The following is a 25,148-nucleotide window of genomic DNA, read 5'->3' as shown; positions in this document are numbered from 1 at the left end:
ACCAAAACTTCTCAAGGCGGAAGAAGAAAAAAAGGCTTGACTTGAAGTTATTTTCCTCTAAATCTCTTACAGTTTTAAAACTTAGCCAGAAGTAATATTGAAAAGAGTGCTGGAACTCTAGAAGATGGGGTGGAAAAAAGCAACTAGTGAACAAAATAATCGCTCAAACTACTGGACAAAGTTTCCACCAATCCCCCAGAGTCAATCAGAGAGAAACGGCGGATTAGCTCACTGTTGTAAAGCTCCCTTTGACCCAGAAGTATGCGTTTGTCACAACTAAATTAGAAAGCACATCCACAAGTGCATTTCATTATTTGAGTGTGAGTTTGAAAAAGTGTGTCGGTGTGTAAGAATGATTAAGCTCCAGTCATATCGCAGCACTTAATCCTTTTTACAGAGGCCTTGGATTTGAGACTGAATGTTCCTCATTCGTTTCAGTGGAAATCCAAAGAGTAAAGGCCGCGTATCCTGCCAAGAATCATGTGCCTGAAATACATGTTAGAGATAAAAATAGAGCATCGTGGTCTGACAGGAGGATGCTGAGAGAGGTGGGTGAATGAAAGAAAGAGGAAACCTGTAAGAGGCAGAGGCATGATGAGGAGTTCTGATGAGGAAAAGGAAGAAATCAAGAGAGGGGTGCATTATGGAGAACTGCCAGTGCCATTGAGAAGCCACACACACACCACACACCCTCATGTAGAAATGTACATGGCTTACATTCAAATCAGCACCAGTGGGTAAAAAGGAACATCAGGAAATGGTTTCTGCCAGGTGCAGTTATCTCCCAAAAACAGATGTTTATGTTCCACATTTCTTCATGAGAACTTCATTAACCCCAACAAAGCATAAACTGCGTTCAGAGGGTTTGTGACCATGCAGCACTTCAATTACAAAATCCCTTGATACCCACTCATATTCACTAGCAAAGTTTTCCTCACTGACACTGATTAGCTTGTGATTCTGCAAGCAGATTGTAAGGTCTATCTCTCACACATATTCAGCTGCCGTGAGGAGTAGAAAGCACTTCAGTCAAGTAGGTCAACTATCAGGAGCAGATTTCCATATTGCTCTCTTAGTCTGCTGCTGTGACTGGCCTCTCATTGATCTTTTCCCTCCATTCATCTGAAAAGATGAAAGAAACCAAACAGATGGATGTGGGGCAGAATAAGATTCAAAAGTACTTTTTTTCCCCACAACGCCTTACTATAAAAAGCTACAGAAATTATTTTTATTTACAAATCAACAAGTCTGTTATTGGTGTGAACTTTTTTGCTAGAGTGACAGCCTCCAAAACTTCTTGATGCAATAGACTGGGAGTTCAATCTGAAGCCCCACAGAAGTGAACTGTTAAGTCAACATCTCATTCAATGAATTAGCTTCACAGTATCTCATTAAGCTATCTGAAACAATGATCTACAACTACACTTGGCATTGATAGTAAAGAAATGTGTATCTTTTTTCCCCTTTATTGTAACCATTTTTATCTCCTCTTAAATGGTGCCACATTTGTGGGCTGAGCAACAATGTTGAGTATGTAGGTTGCACCCATGATTAGACTTGCCAAATTCTCTATGTGAATGCCAGACAGCTTCTGGTGGAGGCAGTTTGATGAAGGGGGTTGAAATCTCCCTTTCTGTAAAGCCAAGTCTTGTCTTGACTGGAATTAGTGTTATTGTGGAGAGATGCAATGATCAAACATAACGTCCTGCTTGCAGACCTCAACCACCGTAAGTCCTTGTGGGATCAGGCAGGGTGAGCTGTTCATATGAGAGAGAAAAGCATAAACAAACTGGCTAATTGAGATTTGGGAAGCCACGGCAGTGTGCGACCAAACTAGTAACAAGCTTGATGAGAAAGTGCCAGGCTGTTGTGGTTGCTTATGGTTCTTCCAAATACCAGTCAGGGCCCTGTTTTTGAGTGACCTACTTGGTGAACTTGGTATGTCTGGTTCTTCAAACCAAAGTGATCCAACCCAATAAATGACACCAAGCAAAAGTCAGATAGCAGAATAAACTGTTTGACATTGGCAAAGAGGATTTGGTAAGGTTTTCTTGGGGCACCCCCACATACTTAACTCTGTTGTTCAACCCATAAATCTTTACCCATATTCAACCAATTAAAGGGAAATAAACACATCCCCTCACTTTAGTGCTTAATTTAAGACTTTACAGTTATTTGGATTTTTTTTAATGTATATGTGTATTTGCAGTCAGACTGATTCTAAGTTAGTTAGAGATTGCTAAATTGTTCATAGCAAAATAAAGCATATTATTTGAGATACTATTTAAAGACAAATGAGAAAGGTTTAACTATGAACTATGAAAAATGTCCATAGTTCTTACTACTAGATGGCAGTAATACGGTTCCAGTGATTGCTGACCTCTATACAAACAATGTACTCATAGCAACCAGGATTGTTTTAGCTAATATTGAAGCACTGAGTATTGCTATCTAAATTCCTTTCCCCATCTTACTTATATTAAGGCATTGTGAGTTTTGGTTTTAGGAAAATGTAAAAAAAAATAAATAAAATAAATAAATAAATAAATAAAATAAAATAAAGAAAATACCCTCAAGTGTCCTCCTATTCAAACAAATCAATCAATTTTATTAAATAGTTCTTCAGCATGCAGTTTTTATATTGCCACATCTGCAGTTCTTATCAAGATAAAAGTTGCCAATCGTTTCGTTTTTATTCTTACATGTAAATAAAATATCCCGGCTATCAGTTGGATTAAACTTTGCAATTATGTTTTGATATAGAGAGATATAAATATTGCTGATATTAACTCTTTCAAAGTTTTCTGCTGGATATTGTTTATGGTAAACGTTTGAAAAGTTTGATCCCTACCCACATAATTCTCTAGATTCCTTTTTACTGGCTCAAGCATCATATTTCAGTCGTAAAGAACGGGATATAACGTCAAGGTAAGTTTAATACTGTTATAGAGAGAACCAAATGAGAGGTAAAGAGTTTTTTAAAATAAATTACAAGCGGATGTAAGCTGATGAAGCTAGTTAGCATACCGTTAGCGCTAGCAAATGTTAGCATGCTATCTAGGCAGATTTTAGGTTTAAGATGGCAGTTAAACCTAAACTTTTCGAATTTAGTTGCTAACATTTGTTTTTGGTGCTGTCCATATATAAAAAGCTTAGCTGTAGCTCATTTAGCAGTTCTTTATTTTACAAGATAAAGGAGAAGTAAGTTTATATCACAGTTAGTTTAATCTAATGCTAAAGCGAGAGAAAGAAAATAGCTAAGCCAATAACTATCAGACCTGATTTTAATAATGACATATAGCTTTTAAGTGTTTATACATTTTTATTGTAGGCAAATTTTTAGTTTAATGTAGAAAATAGCTGCATTCACTAGGCACAATAGAAAAACTAAACTTACGTCAAAATAATTTTGTCTGAAAGTACACTAAAATAATTTATTCCTTCAGTTAACACAAAAACCAGTTTAAAGTTACCTGGAAACACCAAAGACGACTTTACCCTTTAAAGGTTTTCTAGATATTAAAATTAAAAAAGGATCTCTTTCTTTGTTAGTTATTGTATATGTTTTAAAGTAGAGCTTTTACTCAGCCAAAAGGTAACTATTGTCCCGCTACTGTACATATTATTGACATTGTAGTGATACAATGTCAATTAAGTGACATTGTACCATTAAAAGCAGCAACAGCAAATATTCTGCCTTGGAAAAAAAGAGGCATTCATATTGCCTTATTTTTAAATTATGAAATCAAGACAAAATTCATTTCCAATTTTTTGATGGAAACCAAATTTTGTATGCATTAGTTAAGCATAAACTCTATTTAAGTCCAGTTTGGTGTCAACTACAGGTGACAATAATAATGAACATCACATAACAGAATATTTGGTTTTAAATACACTTGTATTTGTTGTCAGTTAGTTAAAACCGGGTTTATCAGACCTCAAATGAAAAAATCTGAAACTGCAGCTGGCAACAGCAAATAAAAACCTGTTTTTGAGGCAATGATGCAGCCATTAATGCAATCATGAACTGAGTAATTGAACCATAAATCCCAGCCACACACTGAGTGATTTTAGCATGCCTACTTAAAGTATAAAATAAGAAAACATACATGTATTTGTTGTGCTCTACTGTGAAATTTTATCACCATTTCCCAGCCTGTGAAATACAATAATACCCGTAAAAAAAAAAATTTAAATAAAAAAATCCACTTCAACCAACATCTGCCTAATACAGGCATGCCTGCGGAGACTATAGATCTCTGCTGGACTGAGTCTGATTACTTTTTCTTCACAGAAGAGTAAAAAAAGAAAATAGATGACGCAAGTGGAAGGTGTGAGGGTGAAAGGTGTTTGATGTGGTCGTCATGGGTGGTTCAGTTTGTTACAGAAATTCAGTTGAAGACAGATTGTGGGAGCTCAGTCTTTGTGGAGAATATTATCTGTCAGTTATTTTCAGCTTGATCGCTGAAGTGTTTTGTTGGACATGTTCTTAATTGATGATGACACAGCCCGGTAACAAAAAGTAAACTACCTTGAGATATTCTTCATCCAGAGTTTATCCCAGCTTGCCTCACCTGGCCACTTATTCAGCTTAATGTGAATTTGTTTGTTTATGTTAAACTCACAAGCAAATGTTGCCATAGAGACTCAGGGACAAATTTAAGGCAACATGATGAAACAAACGTGAAACTTGAATACATAACTACTCTTTGTCAACTATTGCAATAAATGTAACCATGCTTTGGGCAAAAACAAATTATATTTCTGCTATTCTTTATGCAGTTTAAAATGTCCAACGAATTTAATTCATGTTATGCTTAAATGTACATATATTATCCTTGCAGTCTGGTTAAAATTATATATTATTATATTTTTGTCCCATTTTTTGGTGTGTTGTGTACATTGTCTTCCAGGAGCCCATGGACAACAGGAAGAGGCAACCCAGTTCTTCCAGTACGGGGAGTTTGGTCTTTTGGTCCTCCTCGTTTCCCCGTCAAGCAGCAAGGGTCCTGATTGTGGAGGCATTGCCCCCCGGTTGGTCAGACACTTGCTCTGTGCTTTGTGATGCCCTGGATAACTTCCTGTCGCTGGCCTGCAGCCTGGATGGACCCTGCAGGATACCCCTACTCAGCCTCTATGCCATCAGCAGGCAGCAGGAATGTCTGCTGCCATTTGTGGTTAGCAAACATCACAAAAGCATCTTTTCATGCCTCTCTCTCCATTCGCATTCAATCTGGCTGTTTTCTCTTTACAGCAGGTCCGTGGAAATTTAGCCAGGCTGCATTCCTGCGTCGAGGAGCTGAGGTCTATTCCAGGTGAAAGTTGCATCAAAAGTGCAGCCAAAGGAGGCGATCTGCTGCGACAGGCGGTGTTGGACAGTCTGCAGCAGTTTAAGCAGTATATCAGACACACCAGCACAGGCAACCAGGCCTGCAGCAACGCATCTGTGGAGGTACATAAAGGCTCTTTTAGTCTTTTTTTCCTCTGAACTGGAGACTTTCTGGAAAAGGCCAGGTGTCTAGCAAAGTTTTTGCAGGGGATTTATTGAACTCTGAGTGTACTGCTGGCTAGCTTTAATTTCTCAGATCAGCAGAGGAAAACCAGTCAATGAATCATACTTTTGGAAAAGTCACAAGTTCAACAAAAAAGACTCAGAAAAATCTTAGAAAGAAACTTTGTTGAACTTAACTTTTAGAGCTGGAACTGTCGGCTCTGTCCTGAAGGCCAAAGATGTCGCTCTATCTGAAAAAAATGTTGCTCCAGCTCAACATCATGCTGTTTTTTTCTTACCCTTCTTTGATAAGGACTGGAAGTGAAAGTTTGTTTTGGCAAACTTGTAGATAGATTTTCATTGTCTTGAATTAAACTACATTTAGTTTCAGATTTTTATTTTTCAATCCAATTTTGCAGGTCGTGATTTGTGCTTCAAGATGGCGTATAACTACAGACACACACACCTCTGAGGAAAAGGAGTTGGAGACGCTGGGGATTGAACCCAGGACCTCATACATGCGAAGCATGCGCTCTACCACTGAGCTACATCCCCACTGTTGCTATCTGAGCATGTAACACTTTCAATACAAATTAAATTTCCACATCATGCATAGTTTCACTGTAATAATTGCAAGCGGTGCACTGATTGTAGTTTTTCGGCTGATCACCAACCTTTAAAAAGCTTGACATTGTGATTTTTTTTTTGTCTGAAAAGGTGCTAAAAAAAACAAGAAAGTGGCTATTTGGGCAACAGTGGGGTGACTGTTGTTAACTGCTCACGTACAGACGTGACCTGGTGGACGGGTCGGTCAGTCAGCAGAACATAAGAGACACTGGCTGATTTTCAGACATTTGCGAAGGTGTAAACGGGCAAAACCATTCTAACTATAGAGTAAAATTATCACCATTCATCAAGCCCTGTAACACACTGCATCAATAAACCATTAGAAGCACTGCTTATTTCAGTAAACTCAAAGCTCTTGATTGTGATGATGTTTGTATAGATGTTTTATAAATTGCTAAAATTGCAGGTTGTTACATTTGGAGTTAAAAGTCAGTTGAAAGATGAACCAGTCCCATCTGTGCTTGTTAAACTTTAATGCTTTACAGACTCCAAACGCAGTGGTTTGTGGATGACACACTGGGACGTTCTGTTCCCATCATCAGCCGATATGAATAGCTCCTATTACCAGACACAGAGGCATAATAACCCTATGCATGAGTGTCTGCATTCCTGTTGCTAATCTAATACAATACAAGTTTTTATTCACATGCATGATTTTGGTGAAACCAGATATTTACTCGTTTTGAGTAAATATCTATGACCCATTTCTCACTTTCTGACATAAAACCAAAAAAATGTTCCTCTTTAGGAATGGAATAATTAGCATGAAGATGTTTTGGAGTTTTCTTTGCTTTCTTCTAATTTCAGAAGTTCACATTCATTACTTTAATATCTAGTAGAGTTCATTTTAACTGTATGACTTAGTTTAGGTAATCCGTCAGAAGTGTCTAACAATATCCAGAGTGTTTGACTTCAAACACTGAGAGCAAAAAGGTAAACAATGTTAAATAAATATATGAGCTATAACTATTTTGGTTATCTTGTACCTTGCACTTGTTTAAACTCATAATAAGCTTAATAATTTTGGTATGACACAGGTACTACAGCATTTAAGTGTAAAATGTCTACGATTTTTATTTTTAAATAGAAGAAAAAAATTATATTTGGAGTTTCTTCTTTTTTTTTTGTTTTGATGTTTTCACAACGTATCTAGTTTGAATTGTTTCTAAATAGGTTGCTTTTAATCGGTTCGTCTCCATGTTTCCTCAGGTTACCGTGGTGACCAGCCAGCCGGGGCGCAGCGTGATTCATCAGCTGGAGAGCGGGCTGAAAGAAGCTGACCTGGTGTCACTCAGGCGGCTTCTGGTTGTTCAGATTATTGGAACGAATGACTGGAGCCAGGACTCCCACTCACCTGAAGCCACAATGACTGAAGGTAAAACGCATAAAGAAGGTTTTTCAACTGATAATACTTGAAAATAGGCAAGATGAGTTGTTTAAATGTTGCTAACTGGTGCTGCTAGCTGGAAATGTGTCTAAACCCCTTCCATTCACACACACTTTTGTTTCAACCCATTCATAATGTTGCATTATTAATGTTTTTACAGTTTCAGCATAACTGATATTGTCACAGTTGGTGGGATATTCCTACCATCCAATTATTTGCCAGTTGTTTCACATAACCATCACCCTTCTGTTCTGCTTTACTGACTTGGAAATATTTTCAAGGGAAGGAAAAGTAAAAACAGAATTTTGTAATTGAGTGCATCATGAGATGAAGAAATCATTGAGCTTACTGGAAGTTTGTTTTGCCCCAAACTTTACGTGATGAAAACCATCACACTAATGATGTGATATTTTTCCTGCCTGACACAGTTTGATCAGTTACGTAACGTCGTTAAACTTGCTGTCTCCATCTCTGCTTTTTACATAACATCTGAAAGAAATCGGTTTTCCTTTGTCCCACTTCTTCCCATTAAACCTTTCTGTTGCTATAACTAGCAACAGCGTTGTTTGGGAGCATCAACAGCACAAGAGAGTCGGAGCAAAACCGAAATCACAATTCTCCTGCGACTTAAATAAACACACATTTCTATTTATTGTATCAGAATATTTACATTAGAATTGCTGAGTTATTTTTCTCAGTCAGATAAATCAATTTTATTTGAAATAACTGAAGTGGAAAACGGAGATGGACTCTGGGTTTAGTGGAGTTTACAGGCTTTTTTTCTGGAGTGGTGCTGGGATTTTGTTTGAAACCCCATCTACCTACATACATCCATACATATATTTCTTTATTGGAAATATTCTTTCCTGATTGTTGTTAAGGTATCTTGTCCAGATGCACTTTTGAAAGTTTAAAGGTTGTAGTGATAGATTTATAGATATGATGGATGCCTCTTCTTATATTTTCTGTCCCTTTTGCAGAATAGAAGCAGTCATGGTAAAACTGAATTCTAAAATAGAAGTAATTTAATAAGGACCAATTTGATTTGGGTATCTTTTTTGTTATAATTTAATAATTTCTGCATATACCCTACCTTGACTTCCCAACAACTGGCAGTGAGGAATTTGGCCCACTCTTCTTTGCAGAATAATTTTAACTCAGAAATGTTTCAAAACCTTTGTGCTAATTTTTTTAAGCCATTCAGAGGTGGACATGCTGGTTTTCTTTGCATTGTTGTCCAGCTATATGAACCTAGTTTGCTTGACCTTTAGGTCACAACCTGATGGTCGGACATTCTTCAGGACTTTCTAGTAGAGAAATAAATTGATGTTTTTAAAACATCACTTAAAAAAAGGTTGAAAAAAATTACCCTCATTCTTTTCTAAAACAATTTTCAGTTCAGGTTTTCTTTCACCTACATATAATAAAAACTTACTTGTTATATTACAATATGCTTTTTAGTGTCCATGGTTTACAAAAAAATATCAACTCCGAATTTTTCACCAAGTGACTGACGTTCAAAAATAAAAAACATAAAAAACAAAAATGTGAACATTTTAAGAGAACTATATAAATTAAATAAGATTGTTTTTCTTGTGCATGTACACTGGTCGAAACTTAATCAATTTATTACGAAAGATTAATGTATTACTTTTAAAGTGAAAATTAGAAGCATGATGACAGTTATGGGAAATTTGTAGTTAGCTATTTCTTCTGAAAAGGAATCTGAATTGTCACATTCATCCCAGATAAAACCCAAGAATGACGCCAGCTGGAAAGAAAAGGCATTTTAAAAATGTGTGGTGAGTCTTTTAGAAGATAAAACGTGACATTTATATAAATTGCCAATAAATCTTAATTACACAGTCTGAGTTTTAATTTGAGATGACGTGCAGAGCATAAAATGGATAAATAAATCCTGCATGAAAAAAAATTCTGCAAGTCTTGGCCTTGAAGACCTACATTCCTGACTACAGACTAAAAAAACGATGAACCCTGGTCCATTGTTGATGTTACGAATCTTTGCACGAGTCATTGTCAGGGCTGGAGGACATCCACAGCAACGCCGTCACACTGACAGGAACACTTTCCGGGGCAACAACAGTGATAAATTTCTTTTGTCGGATTGTCTCCAGAGAGCACTGCGGCCTTGGGAACAGGGGCAAGTTTAAATGATTAATGAGTTTCATTCCAGGCTGAATTTTCTTGGTGAAGCAGATCTTTGGTCTTAACAATTATCTAAAATCACCACTAGTCTGATTTGCTTCATATATCATTGTTGGTTTGTTTTCCTCCATAGCAGACAGCAATTTAGTAGGAGACCTGGTGCATTGTGAGGTGTTTTTGTTTTTCATGTTAATATTTTAATTATAGCTTCAGTCGAATTGATAGTTTCTGCTAAAGCACACTGATCAGCCATAAGGTTATGAACTCTGACACCTAGTGAAAGCTCATCTTGTTTTCTGCAAAAGTTTTCCTGAGAAAATCTGCCACCAGACACTTCATATGCCAAATAATGCTACAGCAAGTTTGCCTGTATAGCGCATGTCAGCAACAGGCAATTTGAGGCAATTTGATTTAAAGGAACTCAGTGTTTCAACAGTTTCACAGTTTTCTGGAAGTTTGTTTCAAATTAGAGGAGCAGTGAAATTGAATGCTATTTCTCCATGTTTGGTGATTCTTTTCAACAACCAGTTATTACGTGCAGGGAATCAGTTGGGGTTTTTTTTAAAATAAGAATTAAAGTGTTTTGTGCAGTTCTTTTAATTCCTGATAATGATCATTTGTATTTGTTTAGGTTATATTTGTCACATATCATAATTTGTTTGATGATCTGAAACGTTTGGTTGTGACAGTAAAACCGAAGCAGAAAGAAATTGTAAGCCTATTTTATCGTTATTCTGATATTCATCCGTTTCAGCTGGCTAACTAACTCTTGCTTCCTCCTCCTCACACTGTATTTGGAAAAATGCTTATTCAAAACAGCTTTTTCAGATCAGCACTCTGTCAGATACATTTCATTTTTATAACAGCTTCATTTACATTTAGCCCACAGATGCATATGCCTAATCCAAATTCAAAAACACATTCTTTGGTCTATTTACGCGGCCTCCAAAACGGGTTATATTTACATTATGTATTGTTCGTGGATCAGCTCTCCATCAATGCATCCATCAGTCTCACATGAATAAACTTGTTTGGTTTAGCTGGAAGGTAAACAGTCAGCACTAAGACAACAGGAACTCGAAGAGAACGGCTCAGATATGTTCACTTCTGACTCAGGCGCTCCCAGTGCTGGACCACACCCATCATCTCTTCTCAGCTCCAGCTTCCTGCTGCTACATGGATAATGCCGAGCTTCGTTTGAAAAATAGCAGCAGTGTCATTTCCAAACAGCATTAAACATCTAAATTCTGGGAACAGCAATAAAAAACGTAGTCATTACATCCACAGTCAGAGCAAGATTAAATTATTTTTTAAACATTCCCTGCTGTTAAGGCTTTTAATATTTATAGTGTTTGTAAATTCCAAAGTAAACAGCCGCTGCTTCCTATGAATGATGCATTTACAAATGACATTTAATCCCATATAAATGGCTCCTTTTCCTAATTTTGTTTGATCTTTCAACATTAGTGAGCTGGAGTTTATAAAATGTATGTCACAACATTTATAAAAACTTTAATGCTGCGACTCTTAACTGTTTTTTCCGACGTTCGTGTTCAGAATGAACTTCATTTAAATTTAGATCTGTGGTTAAAATAAGCAGCAGATCCATGTTGTGTAGTGAATTAACAGCTGCAGCTAAACTTTGACTTTCTAGCCACCGAGTTGGAGATGCTGGGGATTGAACCCAGGACCTCATACATGCAAAGCATGCGCTCTACCACTGAGCTACATCCCCTCCTGAAGAAACCTCAATCACAACATCCCCTCCTGAAGAAACCTCAATCACAACTTCCTAATACCTATCTCTGCCAGTAGGTGGCAATAACATTGACAGCATAAAAGAAGAAAGTGAGAATATTGCTATACTGCTTACCCCTTATTTTATATCTGCCTGCTTGCACCAGAGTACTGTTTTTTAAGGTTTTGTTTTAAGATATTTGACAATTTCTTAATATTTTTGTTTTTAGCCACCCCAGTAGTCTATTTCTTAGACATGTTTAATGAAAAGCTTAGCTGGGGATTAAACCCAGGATGTCATCCAAGCAACGCAGGCTCTCTGTGCTGGGTCCCATCTCTGTAAACCAGTAATTTGATTGATTACAAAGTGTTTTTGTTCTGACAGATGAATTATGGCATTTATTTTTACTCTTTTACCACTTTGATAACTTCTGAAGTTGGTTTGAACTGGGTTTTATGTAGATGCATCAGAGTATTTGGAGTTAAATACAATTGCAGAACTAAATAATTTAGATTTTGAATAGTCACACCATGTATCATTTCCCTTTCACTTCATTATAAATCACATAAAATCCCAATAAAATACATTAAAGCTTGTTTTTGCAATGTGACAAAATGTGAAAACCGATGTGAATATGCAAGACATTCACACCTTGAAGTGTGATCAGCATGGTGGCATTTTCTGTAACATCCCACAAGGGGCAACAACTTCAACGCAGTGTAACTTAAACCAGCCTGTTTGTGTCAAAATATACAAAACAAGAATTTCTATATCACGATCACAACTGAGGTGGCCTTTTCATGACTTCAAAAAAGTAACATTTCTTTCGTTTTAATTATTCCATTATTACATTCAATCTTTTTTATAAACAGATTTTCCTTAGTTTCATTTTCTGACCACATTTCCCTCAATTAAATTTCGTAAACTTAGGGGAAATGATTAATAAATTATCATGAAAGCCAGAGTGCTATTTCACCCTGACGCTTTACCAAAGAAAATTTGTAATTTATGTCTGCAGTTTGTGTGGCTTGCTGATCCTAAGGAATTTGGCACTGCATTTAAAATTAAGGTAATCACATTTTATGAAAGCAGTGGTAATCACTAATGCGTCTACTTTATTATAGCAATTAACGTGGGGACTTATAGTATTTCTTTGAAAGCTTTGCCTAAAACCTCTTAGCGTTAAGCAGAAGCAGTCACATCTTGGATAAATTTTAAGCTGGCACTCTTTAGGCGATTCCTGGATGTGTCCCTCCATAGAAGCGGATTGTTAGCACATTATATCACCTCTAATCCTCTCTCCTTCCTTTCCATCTCCCTCTTTCATCCTTTTCCTCTCATTTTCACTCCTCTCAAGCCACATCACTGACTCACAGTAACCTCTAGCATATTTTTGTTGCATTACACGTATCTCATATGTGTGTCGTCCATACATGACTCATGACTATCTCTTTTTGCACATTTTCCCCTCTCTGTCTCTCTGTGCTGAGATGTCAGAGGGCCATATGAATGTGTGGTCTGAGCCAATGCAATTTTCTCTCGTGATTTTCACTTTTTCTTCAATCAAACCCCACTTCACAGCGTGCGCAATTCTCCATCAAGCCACGGCAGATTCCCTCTCTCTTCTCCAGCTGTCTAATTACTTTCTCCTCCTCCAACTCCTCCTGTTTTGTGGGTCTTTTCAGGAGAGTTCTTTGCCGTTACGGCTCCCCCTCCTCCCTTTTATTTTATCTAATTTCCTCTATCCTTTCATCTGTTTTATCTCTGTTGTATTCACAAATTCATGATGTTTTAACCTAGATTTATTGCACTTCATTTTATTATCTAGTTGTAGACTTTATTTCAAATTAAACTCCCTATAACCCACAGTCACTTTGTTAGTCTGAAACTGGAAAACATTGATTCGTTGTCCTTGATGTTTAAAATAAATGACAAGCGAGAAGTTATTAATTGGTTGTTTCATAAATATTAGAAAAATATGCAGTAACACCATTTTATTTGGCACACTTGTTCAATTGCTTGTTAAAACAAAGTAGATTGGCCAATCACATGGTGAAAATGGTCTATTGAAGTTCAAACTGACCATCAAAATGAGGGGGGAAAAACAAGTGATTCCGATAGATAGCAGTTTCTTGTCTATAAATAAAAATGAAAAAAAAAATTTCCTCACTGTCTGAAGATAAATCAGACCAAATTTATCTTGTTTTATGCTGGTTAGTTGAAAATACGCCGGGAGCAATCTCTGTTTTAGCACTACACCAAATCCAAACATGCTGTTCTGTTGTCAGACATATTTGAAACATTGAGCCTTTCTACCATTGCTCACCAATCAGCTAATCCCAAATAGATTAATAGATGTGTATATTTTCCTATGACCTCTAGTGTTCCCTAACTACACTTTGTAAAATCTTTGAAGATTAATGCTAATCTTTTTGATATTTTTTGTCAGCTGTAGGTTCGCTAAATTATGTTACACTGACAAGATGGCATAAGAATCATAGGATCTGGTTCAAACAATGGTAAAGAGTTAGGAATTTACCACATCAATGGATGTTGAATTTAGTTTCCTTTGTATGAAGGCCAAGAAAAACACTTCTAATATAAAAAGCTAATATAAATCTATTTAAGACCTATTATTAGTTGAATTTTGTAGATTTAGATGACATAACAACCAAAAGATTATGTTGTTTATACAGTAATACTTCAGTTTACTGAAATACAGGCCTGTCTTAGGAAGATTTACTTCCGCATTTTTTTAGATAAGTGTATCCTTCCTTCTACCCGACATGAAATGTAAAAACTCGCGAGACGTCCTAGAGTCGACTAGTCGACTAGTCGACTAATTGGTTCAACCCCTAATATATACAGTATATGAAACTTTATTAGAAACTGGTTTGTGTTTATTTAGAATATAATGAACAAAGAGATGAAAAAGAAAGGAAGAAAGATGGAGAAAATGTTTAAAGGGAAAGACTGAGATTGTATTAGAAGAGCGAAAGAAAAATAGAGTCAATACCCTAACGGTCTGCCTCTAAACCTGCGAAAAGAGAAAAAACAAAACCAAGAAACCACAACAATAAACATATATAATAATAACAACTATAACCTTTCTGAAAAGTACACAGTACAAGGTAATACAAGATGGTTTTAGTGGGAACTGCAGCCTAACTGAGAATGCATCTGACAACCCAAGTGTGGAAAATGTTCTTCTAGCCTTTAAACTTAACTGAAGAGAGAGGAAAAAAAAGCTGGTATTCTGGTGTCTGTTAAACTTTGCAATGTTGCCACATCATAATGCTTTGGAGTAGGATAAAGGAAGAAACACTGAAACAGTATCATGTGGATACCATGTGTTTGTTGTAGTTTTAAAATTTCTAAATTGTTTGTTTGTTATTTTCTTTGACCATTTTTGACATCTATTAAATATGGATGAGTAGAGTTTTTAGGCTCCAATATCAATAGGAATTAAGTGAGACTTTTGGTGACAGTTCATGCTGGGCATTAAAGCAGGACGTAAATGCAAAGCTTATACTCCTCCACGGAGCTACAAGCCCTTTGGCATAGGTGTCATCATTAAACATTGAGTGAACTACTGTTGCATTTTCAGTCCTTTTTAATAGGAAATCCACTTGCACCATCAAAAGCGCTTTTCACTTGTCAACTTTGCTGTCGGTTAACGCTGGTTCCGACTATTTGATGAATGAATATTTACATCATTACTTGCGTCATGTGTTGTCATGGTTACTGCGTTCCAACATCTTTAAGGGACTTTGCTGAATCCACTCCTAAACTTGAACCTTTTTATTTCATCTTGAGTGAATCCTCATCCTGGGAGGTGCTGATTAACGGCGTTCTTTTTTCCAGCTCCGTGTTAAATCATAATTCCACTTTTCAACCAGCCGCTTCCCTTTCATCTGCTGTTGCAGCCACACACCGGCAGACATTTACCTCGGATTGTCTTCTCACTCTCATTTGGTTAATTTTCTATCACAGCGAGCTAGTTCGGCTCAGTGTGTGGTTGCATAGGGGCAAATCCCTACCCAGACCTGCTTATACACACACACAAACACACTTACTGTATGCTTGGCTAGAAATCAAGGAGAACGAGGGTTTTTTTCTTACTAACAGTAATTAAATTATTTGTTGCGTGCACATTCGGTCAGTGCTGAGGTTAGACTGTTCACACCTCTGCATTAACAGAACAGCAGGTGGTCACACAGATGGAGAGCAGTGTCTCTGTTTGCACCAGATTTCAGCCTGTCACTGAAACTGGCTGGCTGCTCTGCGTCATGACAAACATCCACATGTCCTCTTCTCACCTGTGTCAACGCCTCAGCTGTCCGTCAGTCTGTTTTGTCTTTTATATTTTCTGCTTGGCACACAAGAAAATATACATTAGAGATCTAGAATATAGCTAAGGAGATAAGAGAGAGGCTGTCTGACACATGGTGAGGTGTCAGTCGGAGTTCAGCTGGCAAAGGAAGCAGCTTCGATTTGGTTCCTGCTTTACACTGGGGACGGGACAGATGGTTGGTATAGAGAGAAACTAAAATGTTTCTCAAAGAGACTGACAGCTATAAAACATCCAGAAGGTGTAGCTTTAGTGTCTGTCTGCTATTCTCTATTTACGTGAGCCTGTCTATTTCAAGCTCATGTAAATAGTCTTTTGGTTTTAAGATTTATGAGGCAAAATGTCAAAAAATTAAAAAATCTGAAGTATTATGAGGTTTATTGTTTTGGAAAACTGAAGGAAAATTGAAAAATCTCTTTTGTCATCATTTGTTTACAAAAAGAAAATATTAGTAGGCTGGGTGGTAAGCTAGGTTCCTACTTCTATTTGGATGCTGCAGTGTTATTCAAAGGTATTCACACTGTTTTTATTTTTTCCCCACATTTTGTCATTTTCCATCACCAACATTTAGCATAATTTATTGGTATTTTATGTAATAGAGCAACACAAAGCAGCCCAAAATGGAGGATAAATTGTTTCTTAAAAACATATTAACAAATTAAAACCCAATTTACTTTGACAATTTGCTACTTCAATAAGAAATGAATCTATGTTAAAGGGGACATGTTATGCGACATCACAATTTGCACATTTTTGTAAATTTTTGTACTTCCATTTGGGTTTCAACCCCTTCTGAAAACGACCCAAGTGCTTAAAAATCCATCCAGCCGGTTTTTGGCAATAAGTTCATGTTTTTTGGTGTCCAGAAAATGAGCCATTTCCAAAACATCTGGAATATAACGTCACAAATCCGCAGGTACTCCCCCTCACCTAACAACCCCAGCGAATCCCAGCCCCTTACCTATCAACCCCCGCTGAGCTCCAGGACGTTTGGTCAGCTGATTTTACTGCTGTATGTGCTGTCCACTGACTGTTGGAAAAGAACAATGGTTTGTTGTTGACTTCCAATTCTGAAAGCACCTGCTGCATTCTTGTTGATTGGGCAGGAGGCTCCACTTCTGTTTTTTCTTTGCAAAGATGTACAGTTGTATAAAGCATCTGTTTACAGCCATTTTTACATGCAAGTGTAAATGTTGAGGTGGGGGTGTGGCCAGCAGCACATCATTTGGATTTAAAGTGACAAAACACCTTAAAGCAGCTCATTCTGAAAGGAGCTCAAAATAGGCAGAACTGACCACATTTCTAAAAATTTCATTATCTAAAAACAATTTTGTGCAATACATGTAATGAACATGTTTAGTATCGCCCCAAAGTTATATTCTAACATGTTCAAAGAAGCATAATAGGTCACTTTTAAGATCCTTTACACATCGATAGCATGAGAGCCAGTCACACTGCTCTCCGATTTTTGTGATTCCTCCGTTTTCTTCAGGATCATTATTGAAACTCACTTTGTCCAAATCTTCTGTTTAACTTCTCTTTTAGTTGTGCTGAGCCCCTTGTTTTACTTATATCAATATCTCAAATACTAACATACAATCCACTGTGATCTCTTGTTGATTCTTCTAGGTAGAGTTTGTAGACATCCGGTGGTTTTATTAAAACAGAAATTTCCTCTGTTAAATTAAAATGCTTTCCATGCTTCTCTGTGGCTGATATTTTCTGTAATTTTCACCGCTCTCTGATCCCTCTGTGTAACTCACTCCTCTTTCATGTGGCTTCTTGATATCAAGCATACTTCTATCTTCTTTTTCCAAGTGCTTCAAAGAAGGCAGACAGCTGTCCTCACTTAGTCTCCGTGTCCTTTTCTGCCCTGAAATTCATTTTTTACCAGATAAGCTAGGCTAGTTCATCTCACCATTACATTTTACAGTTTGCTTTAAGAGCAAAAAAGTAAGTTAGAAATCACGTCCGAAAGTATTCATATGTAAAACGTCGCTATAATCCAGGAGTGGTAAGAATGTTGCTGATGCCAATTTTCTTCTAGCTTTGAGAGAAAAACAGGATCCAGTACGATAATAAAACCCAGGTTTTTCAATACTCATAACAAATTTGTTATGTGTTTCTGTGTTGTCGTTCTCACAATTATTCATTATCACTATTAAAGCATCAATAACTCAACAATAAATAAATATATGTATATACAGCCCTGGACAAAATTAAGAGACCACTTAAAATGATCAGTTTCTCTGATTTTACTCTTTATAGGTAATGTTTGAGTAAATTGAACATTGCTCTTTTATTCTATGAACTACTGACAACATGTCTCCGAAAATCCAAGGAAAAATGTGACACTTATTTGCAGAAAATGAGAAATGGTCAAAATAACAAAAAAAAGAGGCAGTGCTTTCAGACCTCAAATATTGTAAAGCGAACAAGTTCATATTAATTTAGAAACAACAATACTAATGTTTGAACTCAATAAGATTTCAGAAATCAATATTTAGTGGAATAACCAGGAGGTTTTCTATGAGGTTCAGTGCAGTAGGTTCTTAAGTTTTTACCAGAGCTGTATATACAATATTGCTTGTTGAAAGAAACACCATTGTAATCCATCAGAAGCTGCATTCAGGCTCCTTTATGTTAGTTTCTATACAAGCTACTCAATTAAAAAAAGACTCTCAATATTACTTTAAGGCCATCTGACAAACTGCTTCTACAAGACTAAATTTTGAGAAGTACATCGTGACAATATTCCTCCTATGTTTGCTACGCAGCTTTTTACATGTTTCCACTGGTAATTTGATGGTTTGTTTTTGATAATGAGCTCACCATAATCTTGAGCCCCTCCACAGATTATTAATTTCAATTCAGGACTTGGCTACTCCACCCACTTCCAGCTGGAAAAATACATGTTTGCAAAATTAAAAGATCTTTTTAAACATAAGTTTACTTTTTCAAAGCTAAACAAAATGCAATTTTTGGAAGGATTTGAATGTAATATGAGAGATTCTAGAAACGGCTAATAAACCTTGCAGAGATTTGTTCAGAAAATAAATAAAACTCAAACCTCTTGGAGCATTATGTTACCTTTAAGTAATCAGATAAAGCTTTGCATTATTTGTAAGCAGGTCCCCTTGTTCAACTCTCTCTGAATGATATCTTGTTCTGCCTCTCCTTTGACAGCCAGATGAAAGAGCTTTTTCTTCCCTCATCTTCAAGTCCTTTTCAGCTGTCTGTCTGAATTAATGCTCACTGCGACCGCATCACTTTAACAGAAGTGACTCTGAAGCAATTAGGTCACACAGCCGCTGGTGTGGCGAGGGCCCTTGTTTCAGACCAGATGATCAATGTCCTATTTGTCATCATCTCAAACGGCATCAATGCGCCATTCATCATTAATATTTACACAGACATGCTGACAAGCGAGGACACAGTGGATGTTGTCAATGTCATTGTAGGGGGGGAAAAATGTTGATGTCAGCGGGAAATTCCACAGACGGCACATCTTTTATGTTAAAGCACATTTTGAAGTTTGCACCGATTAGGGGTTTGGCCTCAGTGTCGAATAAACATATGGGCACAAGAATGCATAATACAGCAAGGATCACAAGTCCTTTTAGGAACCTCACGCTCCTTTAAAATCTTCACAAAATGTGCTGTTGAGTGGTTTATATTGCCTAGAGGCATGTTTTTGTTGCATTTAATTTCCCACAGTATTATTACACCTCAATGTTCAGAGTTTTGTACCTCTGGTAAGGCACACCACCTCAAGGCAATGGAAAAAAGTTTTTGTGAAATTGAGGAACTTATTGTTAATTTTGGAAACTTTTCCAATGTTGATGGAAATGCTTTGTAGAACTAAATTTTTCTACAGCTGTAAAACTTTAGAGTGCTTGCTGTGCATAGAAACTGTATCTTTTGCTCAATCTTCTTTGATTTAATGGTCTGTGAACGAAATCTTAAATATTGGCCATTCTAAAACATTAATATAATTTTGTTCTAAACCAAGCTTTGTATCTCTTGCTGTATGTTTAGGGTAGTTTTGCTGGAAGGTGAGCCTCTTTGCCCAATCACAAGCCTTCTGCAGCCTCTAGCAGGTTTCCTCCCTGCTAAATATGCTAAGTAAATTAATCTTCCATCAACTCCAACCAGCTTCCATGTTCTTGCTGGAGAAAAGCATTCCCACTTTCACCATGTTTTGAGATGTGGGTGTTGTGTTTACGGGTAGTTTTAGTTGCACACCATGTGGCATTTTGTACATTGGCCACATTGTTTAATTTTGGTTTCGTCTGACCAGAACACTTTCTTTCAAAGTGTTCTTGTGAAGCAAACTGTACGTCTTATAGCTTTCTTTCAACAATGGCTGTCTTCTTGCCACTTTTCTATGAAATTTGTGGAGTGCACAGCTAATACTCGTCCTGTCTTGCTGTTTTCCATTTCAGATGATGGATTGAACAGTGTTCGGAAAGATGTTCAAAGCTTGGGATTTTGTTTGCTAACCTAACACCTTAAAGCAGCCTTGGGCCTTTAATTACCCAAACAAAGATAAAATCATGGAATTTGCTAAAGTTTGCGAGAAGCTTTCACCAGGATTCCCATCATTATCCCGAACACAGTCCATTATCCTTATCACCAGTACTTATCTCTGAGTGAAAACAAGCTTCCTCTTCTTGTACAGCTTTAGCGTCATTACTAAAGACAAAGAAGCTCATGTTAAAACGGCTAATGGTCATGAGGATGAAGCACTTGTCCTAAATCACAGATAAAAGAAAGCATTACTGTGTGTTCGTCGAGGAGAGTGTGAGCTGAGAGGAAGAACACTACCTCTTATATAAAGCAAGTAATCTGATTATCCTCCATTTCACAAGCAAAAGTAAAAGCCTCATGGATAATGGGCAAAACAAATACAGCTGGAAATGTGAATACGTTGGGCTTTTAGAGCTGTGGGTGGTCAGAGCCAAATGCATTTTACCTGTACGTGCTCCGAGAAATAACATTCCACAAAATATATCACATTGGAATAATCTGAGACTTTAATATCTAAATATTTAATTTGTTCACCAGCCAACTCTTTGACTTTATCTGCAGTTTGCTGCTAAGCAGGCAGCATAAATATAGATTGTCTGAATGAGTTTACTGCTTCGATCAGCTTTCTACTGCTGCTGTAAACATAAAAATGAAATAATTTAAAAGTAGGACTGAAACATGATGGTGGATGATGCTGAAATGGGTGATTTTATTTTTTGTTTTATGTTTCTGCTTACAATTTGACCACACTCTGCTAAACTGACATGTTTAAATATTTATTGAACAGCATCAGATCAGATGAAAATGTTCTTTATGACCAATTATTGCATAAAAACAAACATTAAAGACTAGAAACACAGGTATTTATGCACAAAATAACCAAAGGGAACTAGCAAAATAAAAGATCAACAAATAAGTACAAATTAAAATCAATACTTTAAGTCAAAACAGAACAGAAACTATTTAATTTCTTAACATATGTAGGTTAGGATACTTTTTTCAGGTGATATTTAGAAAGTACTATTATTCAAACCGCTCCAGAGGTTAGCAATAGTGTAAACATGAAGTGTTTAAAATAGAAAATTAAAATTACAGACATTCAGGAGTAATTATTCTGATATTTAAGCAAACATTTTTTGTTTTCTGTAACTCCAGCATAATTGGGATTTTTGTCATAAACATTCTCAGCACATTAATTTAGCTCTTAACATGTTGTGACAGCCATTATTCTGTCATGCAGCAACAGTATTCAGTCAGAGGCCTTTTTAGATTTGCTTCAAGACTGACTGCTACTGGAACATCATCCTCCACAACAACTCTTTGAAGATACTTCGATGAAATGAGTTACATTTAATTTCCCTTTGGGATAAATAAAGTACTTTTTAATTGAACTGACTTAGTGCTCCCTAACAGCTTTAGAATAGATTTTGTGGCACTATCAGCCTATATTAGCAGGATTTTTGGACAGAAAAGTGGCAGAAATGGAATGGGGGAAGACATTCAGCAAAGGTCCTGAGGTCAGAAGTCCAACCCTGAACAGCTGCATCGATGGCTAATAGCCTCCATCTATGGGGCAACAAACACAGAGGCTCTACCATTCTGCCACATGCAGCCCTGCTTATTAGTTTTCCTTATTTGAAATGTCATTTGCATGTAAAAAAGAAATGTAAATGCATCTGAACACGTCTGTTTCTGCATTAATGTTTGCAGGGCTTGAATAATTATTATTTAATCACACTTTAAATGCAGCAATTTAGAAAAACATGATTGCGTACAGGAGGTGTGTTACACGGGCGTCTACATTTCTATCTCTAATGAGATACTAGCGCCGCCCGACATGCTAACCTTAACATGCATAGCAGGGTTTACATAGGCTAACACATGGAGGAAAACCTAATGAGATTCAGGAACACCATTAGACTTGCAGATCAGGGTTAGGTCACTTGCTCTGGCTCTTGATTTAATGAATGTTTCATCGCTAATCAGAGCAAAAAGGGGGGACAAAACACTGAGAATGTGGGGAGAGCGGTTTAGGAAGGCTCCTGGATGTAATTGATTTTTGTTGTTTTTCAATCTTACCTGACTTAAATACACACTATTAACCAACCGAGCAGAGATTGGGAAGAAGATATCCACAGGAGGATTAAACAGATAAATCCCCAGAAGTGAAACATATAGCCTTGCTGCTTTATCGCTCTCTGCCGAACACACTCATGAGGATTGACTGCTCTCCCTCTTTAAAGCATCACTTTTCAGTATTTAAACAACTGGGAGATATAAAACATCTCTTTTTTCCCTTCCATTTACTCGCCCTCTATCGCGCATCCTCAGACGCTCGTAAACACAAGCAGACTCGGTGGTCTAATTACGAACATTGCTGACGGTGTGGTCTGTCATCCATCACCCAGCTCACCCATCCGTCTTCCCTCTATCTTGTCTTATCCTCCTGGTTTTTCTCCATGTGTTTATTCCAGCTCCGGTGGCTCCTTCTCGCTACTATCCTTCTTTCCAACTTTACTGACATTATCGTAGAGACCGGTAATTAATTTCCTCTAACTTTTTTTTTCTGATCTATATCCCTCTCCGAAGAAGAAAACTTAAAGTTTCTCTTTCTTCATGCTAGATGCTTCACTGCTTTATTTCTGTCAGAAATTAAACCATAGTCAACAGTGTTAGTTTAGTACACCAAAATTAATTTGTGTAATTTAAAAAAAGTATTTGTTCTTTTTGTTGACTTTTTGTGAGTGTTTTGTGCAATTATTCGCTCTGGGATGCTGTGCTGCTGTAAAGATTACATTTTTGCTTTCGGACAGTTGTGACGATGTGTAACCATGGTAACAAGGTTTTGTTTTTACAACAGCTGATTATCAAATCAAAAATATAAAATAACCCCTGAACTACAACCCCATATCTCAGAGGAGTTTAAAAAGAGAGTTGAAGGATGCAGAGGAAAGACAGAAGGCGGAAGTTCAAACTATCCCTTCCATTTAATTACCAGACAGAGATTTAAAGAGGTGCGGCAAAAGCAAATGAGGTGGATTAGCAGTGCTTAACTGATGGTATCATTTAGGACATATTACTGTGGGTTAGCATCTCTGCTGCCCAGAAATGGAGGTGTTAGCATATTACGATAGTCATACAGCAACAGTCCTCAGTCAGAGGCTTCTTCAGAGTCGTTGCAAGACTGACTGCTACTGGACTGACTGCTACACACACCATCCACAATAACTTTTTGAAGATAGTTGGATGATATGATTTATGACAATGTTTAATTTCCCTTAGGCATATATAAAGATTTTTTGATTTGAATACACAATCTGTATTGAGATCTGGGCTTTGACTAGGCCATTCCAGAACATTCTATTTGTCTTTAAGTGAAGCTTTTTGCTGTATGGTGGGTTTCCAGAGGCTGCTGCTGCAACCCCACACCATGATGCTGTCAACATTATTCCTCACAGTTGAGATGATGTATCTGTGGCGATAATCAGAGTTAATAAAACGAAACATAGCATCTTATGTGATGACCATGGAGATAAGCTTTCATCTCATTGGACCACAGACCTTCTGGTCTACTAAACACCTTTAACGACCTTTAATGAAACGCTTGCATAAAATCAAAATGCCTCCAGCTGCTTTAAGGATGTGGGTTAGGGTCAGATCCGAGATCAAAAGAGGAATTGACTGCAAAAAGCTCTAAAATAAGAACCTGGATTTCTAAAAGAGCTCTAAAATTAACTGATAACCACTGAAGCAAAGCTAAAGCTGATGTATGTAATATCTATTGTGGGTTAAAAGATGAACAGCAGCAATCTGGGCTGTTGGGAGGCAGTCAGACTCTCTTTAAGACAAACAAAAAGGAAATTACAATAGTTTATGCGATAAAAATGAAAAATATGACTCAGGTTTTGCTCTAGTTATTTCAAAAGACATTGTCCAGTCAAAACAAGTTCCTAACTTCCTAAGATTTAGCAAAGCAGACAAATCTACAGCCTCAGTGTGTCGTTTAATTTAATGGTTTTTATCGTCTGCTATGTTCAATCTTCTTCCCCAGTCAGTCAGATTGTGAGGACAGCCAGACCAGAGCCATACTCCTTATTTTTTTATTGATTGACTGAACTGTTGTGTTCTGAAGCAGGCCAAAGCGCAGACAGGTACTTGGGATTTCTGTCTGCACTTTTTAATGAATAAATAAGAAAACAGTGGACGAGGCATGGAGCATGAACCGAGAAACAGGAGGGGCAACAAAAAGATCAGGCAGGGAATGACAGAACCAGAGACAAGATGTATATTTACATTATAGAACATGTTGTGTATATATATTGTAAAAATCTGTTTTTATTGTGACATAAGGAAAGCAATTTTAAGTTACATTATTTTTCGAATAATTATAACTTATACGGGACAAGATTAGTGTTTAATTATCGTGCTTTTTAACTTTAAAATTATTTCTTGGAATTCATTCTTATGTAAACTGATTCTAGTGCAGCTGTCTTATAAAGTTGGAAGGAATTAAGGGACGTTTTTTAATCCGAAGGCGACTTTTTGACACATTGAAGTAGACCTGCAATTCATTACTTATTAGCAAAGTTTAAATCTTCCTTTAACCTCTCTGACTCTCACAGGGACCAATCAGAGGAGAACGAGCAAATACAAATCTTCCCCTCAGATGAAGCACAGAGATGAAGAACTTCTGCAAATGTTGGCAGCTAATCCAAAAAGCTAACAGCACATGATAGATCAGATAGATGGTTCAGTCTACTAAAGGAATTTAACTTAGCTTAATTTCATCCAGACGCGGAGAGTGGGGATATTTTCATTTATTTTCCTCTGCTCTGCGTCCAACTTATCCTCCCTTCTG

General features: G+C 37.0%; 1 protein-coding gene and 2 non-coding genes across 3 annotated transcripts in view; 1 reads left to right on the top strand and 2 right to left on the bottom strand.

Annotated features, from left to right (window-relative positions):
* The first annotated feature begins 4,919 nt into the window (after positions 1 to 4,919).
* m1ap (meiosis 1 associated protein) overlaps positions 4,920 to 25,148 on the top strand; it is a 32,172-nt gene continuing 11,943 nt past the window's right edge. The window contains exons 1-3 of the mRNA XM_023346512.1: positions 4,920 to 5,177; positions 5,255 to 5,452; positions 7,328 to 7,493. Coding sequence (XP_023202280.1) covers positions 4,920 to 5,177; positions 5,255 to 5,452; positions 7,328 to 7,493 — 622 coding nt within the window. The remainder of the gene's footprint in view (positions 5,178 to 5,254; positions 5,453 to 7,327; positions 7,494 to 25,148) is intronic.
* Positions 5,975 to 6,046, bottom strand: trnaa-cgc. The gene has a single exon. It is a non-coding gene; the product is annotated as a tRNA-Ala (tRNA).
* Positions 11,335 to 11,406, bottom strand: trnaa-ugc. The gene has a single exon. It is a non-coding gene; the product is annotated as a tRNA-Ala (tRNA).

The sequence above is a fragment of the Xiphophorus maculatus genome, chromosome 14 (assembly GCF_002775205.1).
Source record: "Xiphophorus maculatus strain JP 163 A chromosome 14, X_maculatus-5.0-male, whole genome shotgun sequence".
In the NCBI taxonomy this organism is placed as follows: domain Eukaryota; kingdom Metazoa; phylum Chordata; class Actinopteri; order Cyprinodontiformes; family Poeciliidae; genus Xiphophorus; species Xiphophorus maculatus.
Note: the sequence above shows the minus strand (reverse complement) of the source record. Positions and strands in the feature narration are given on the sequence as shown.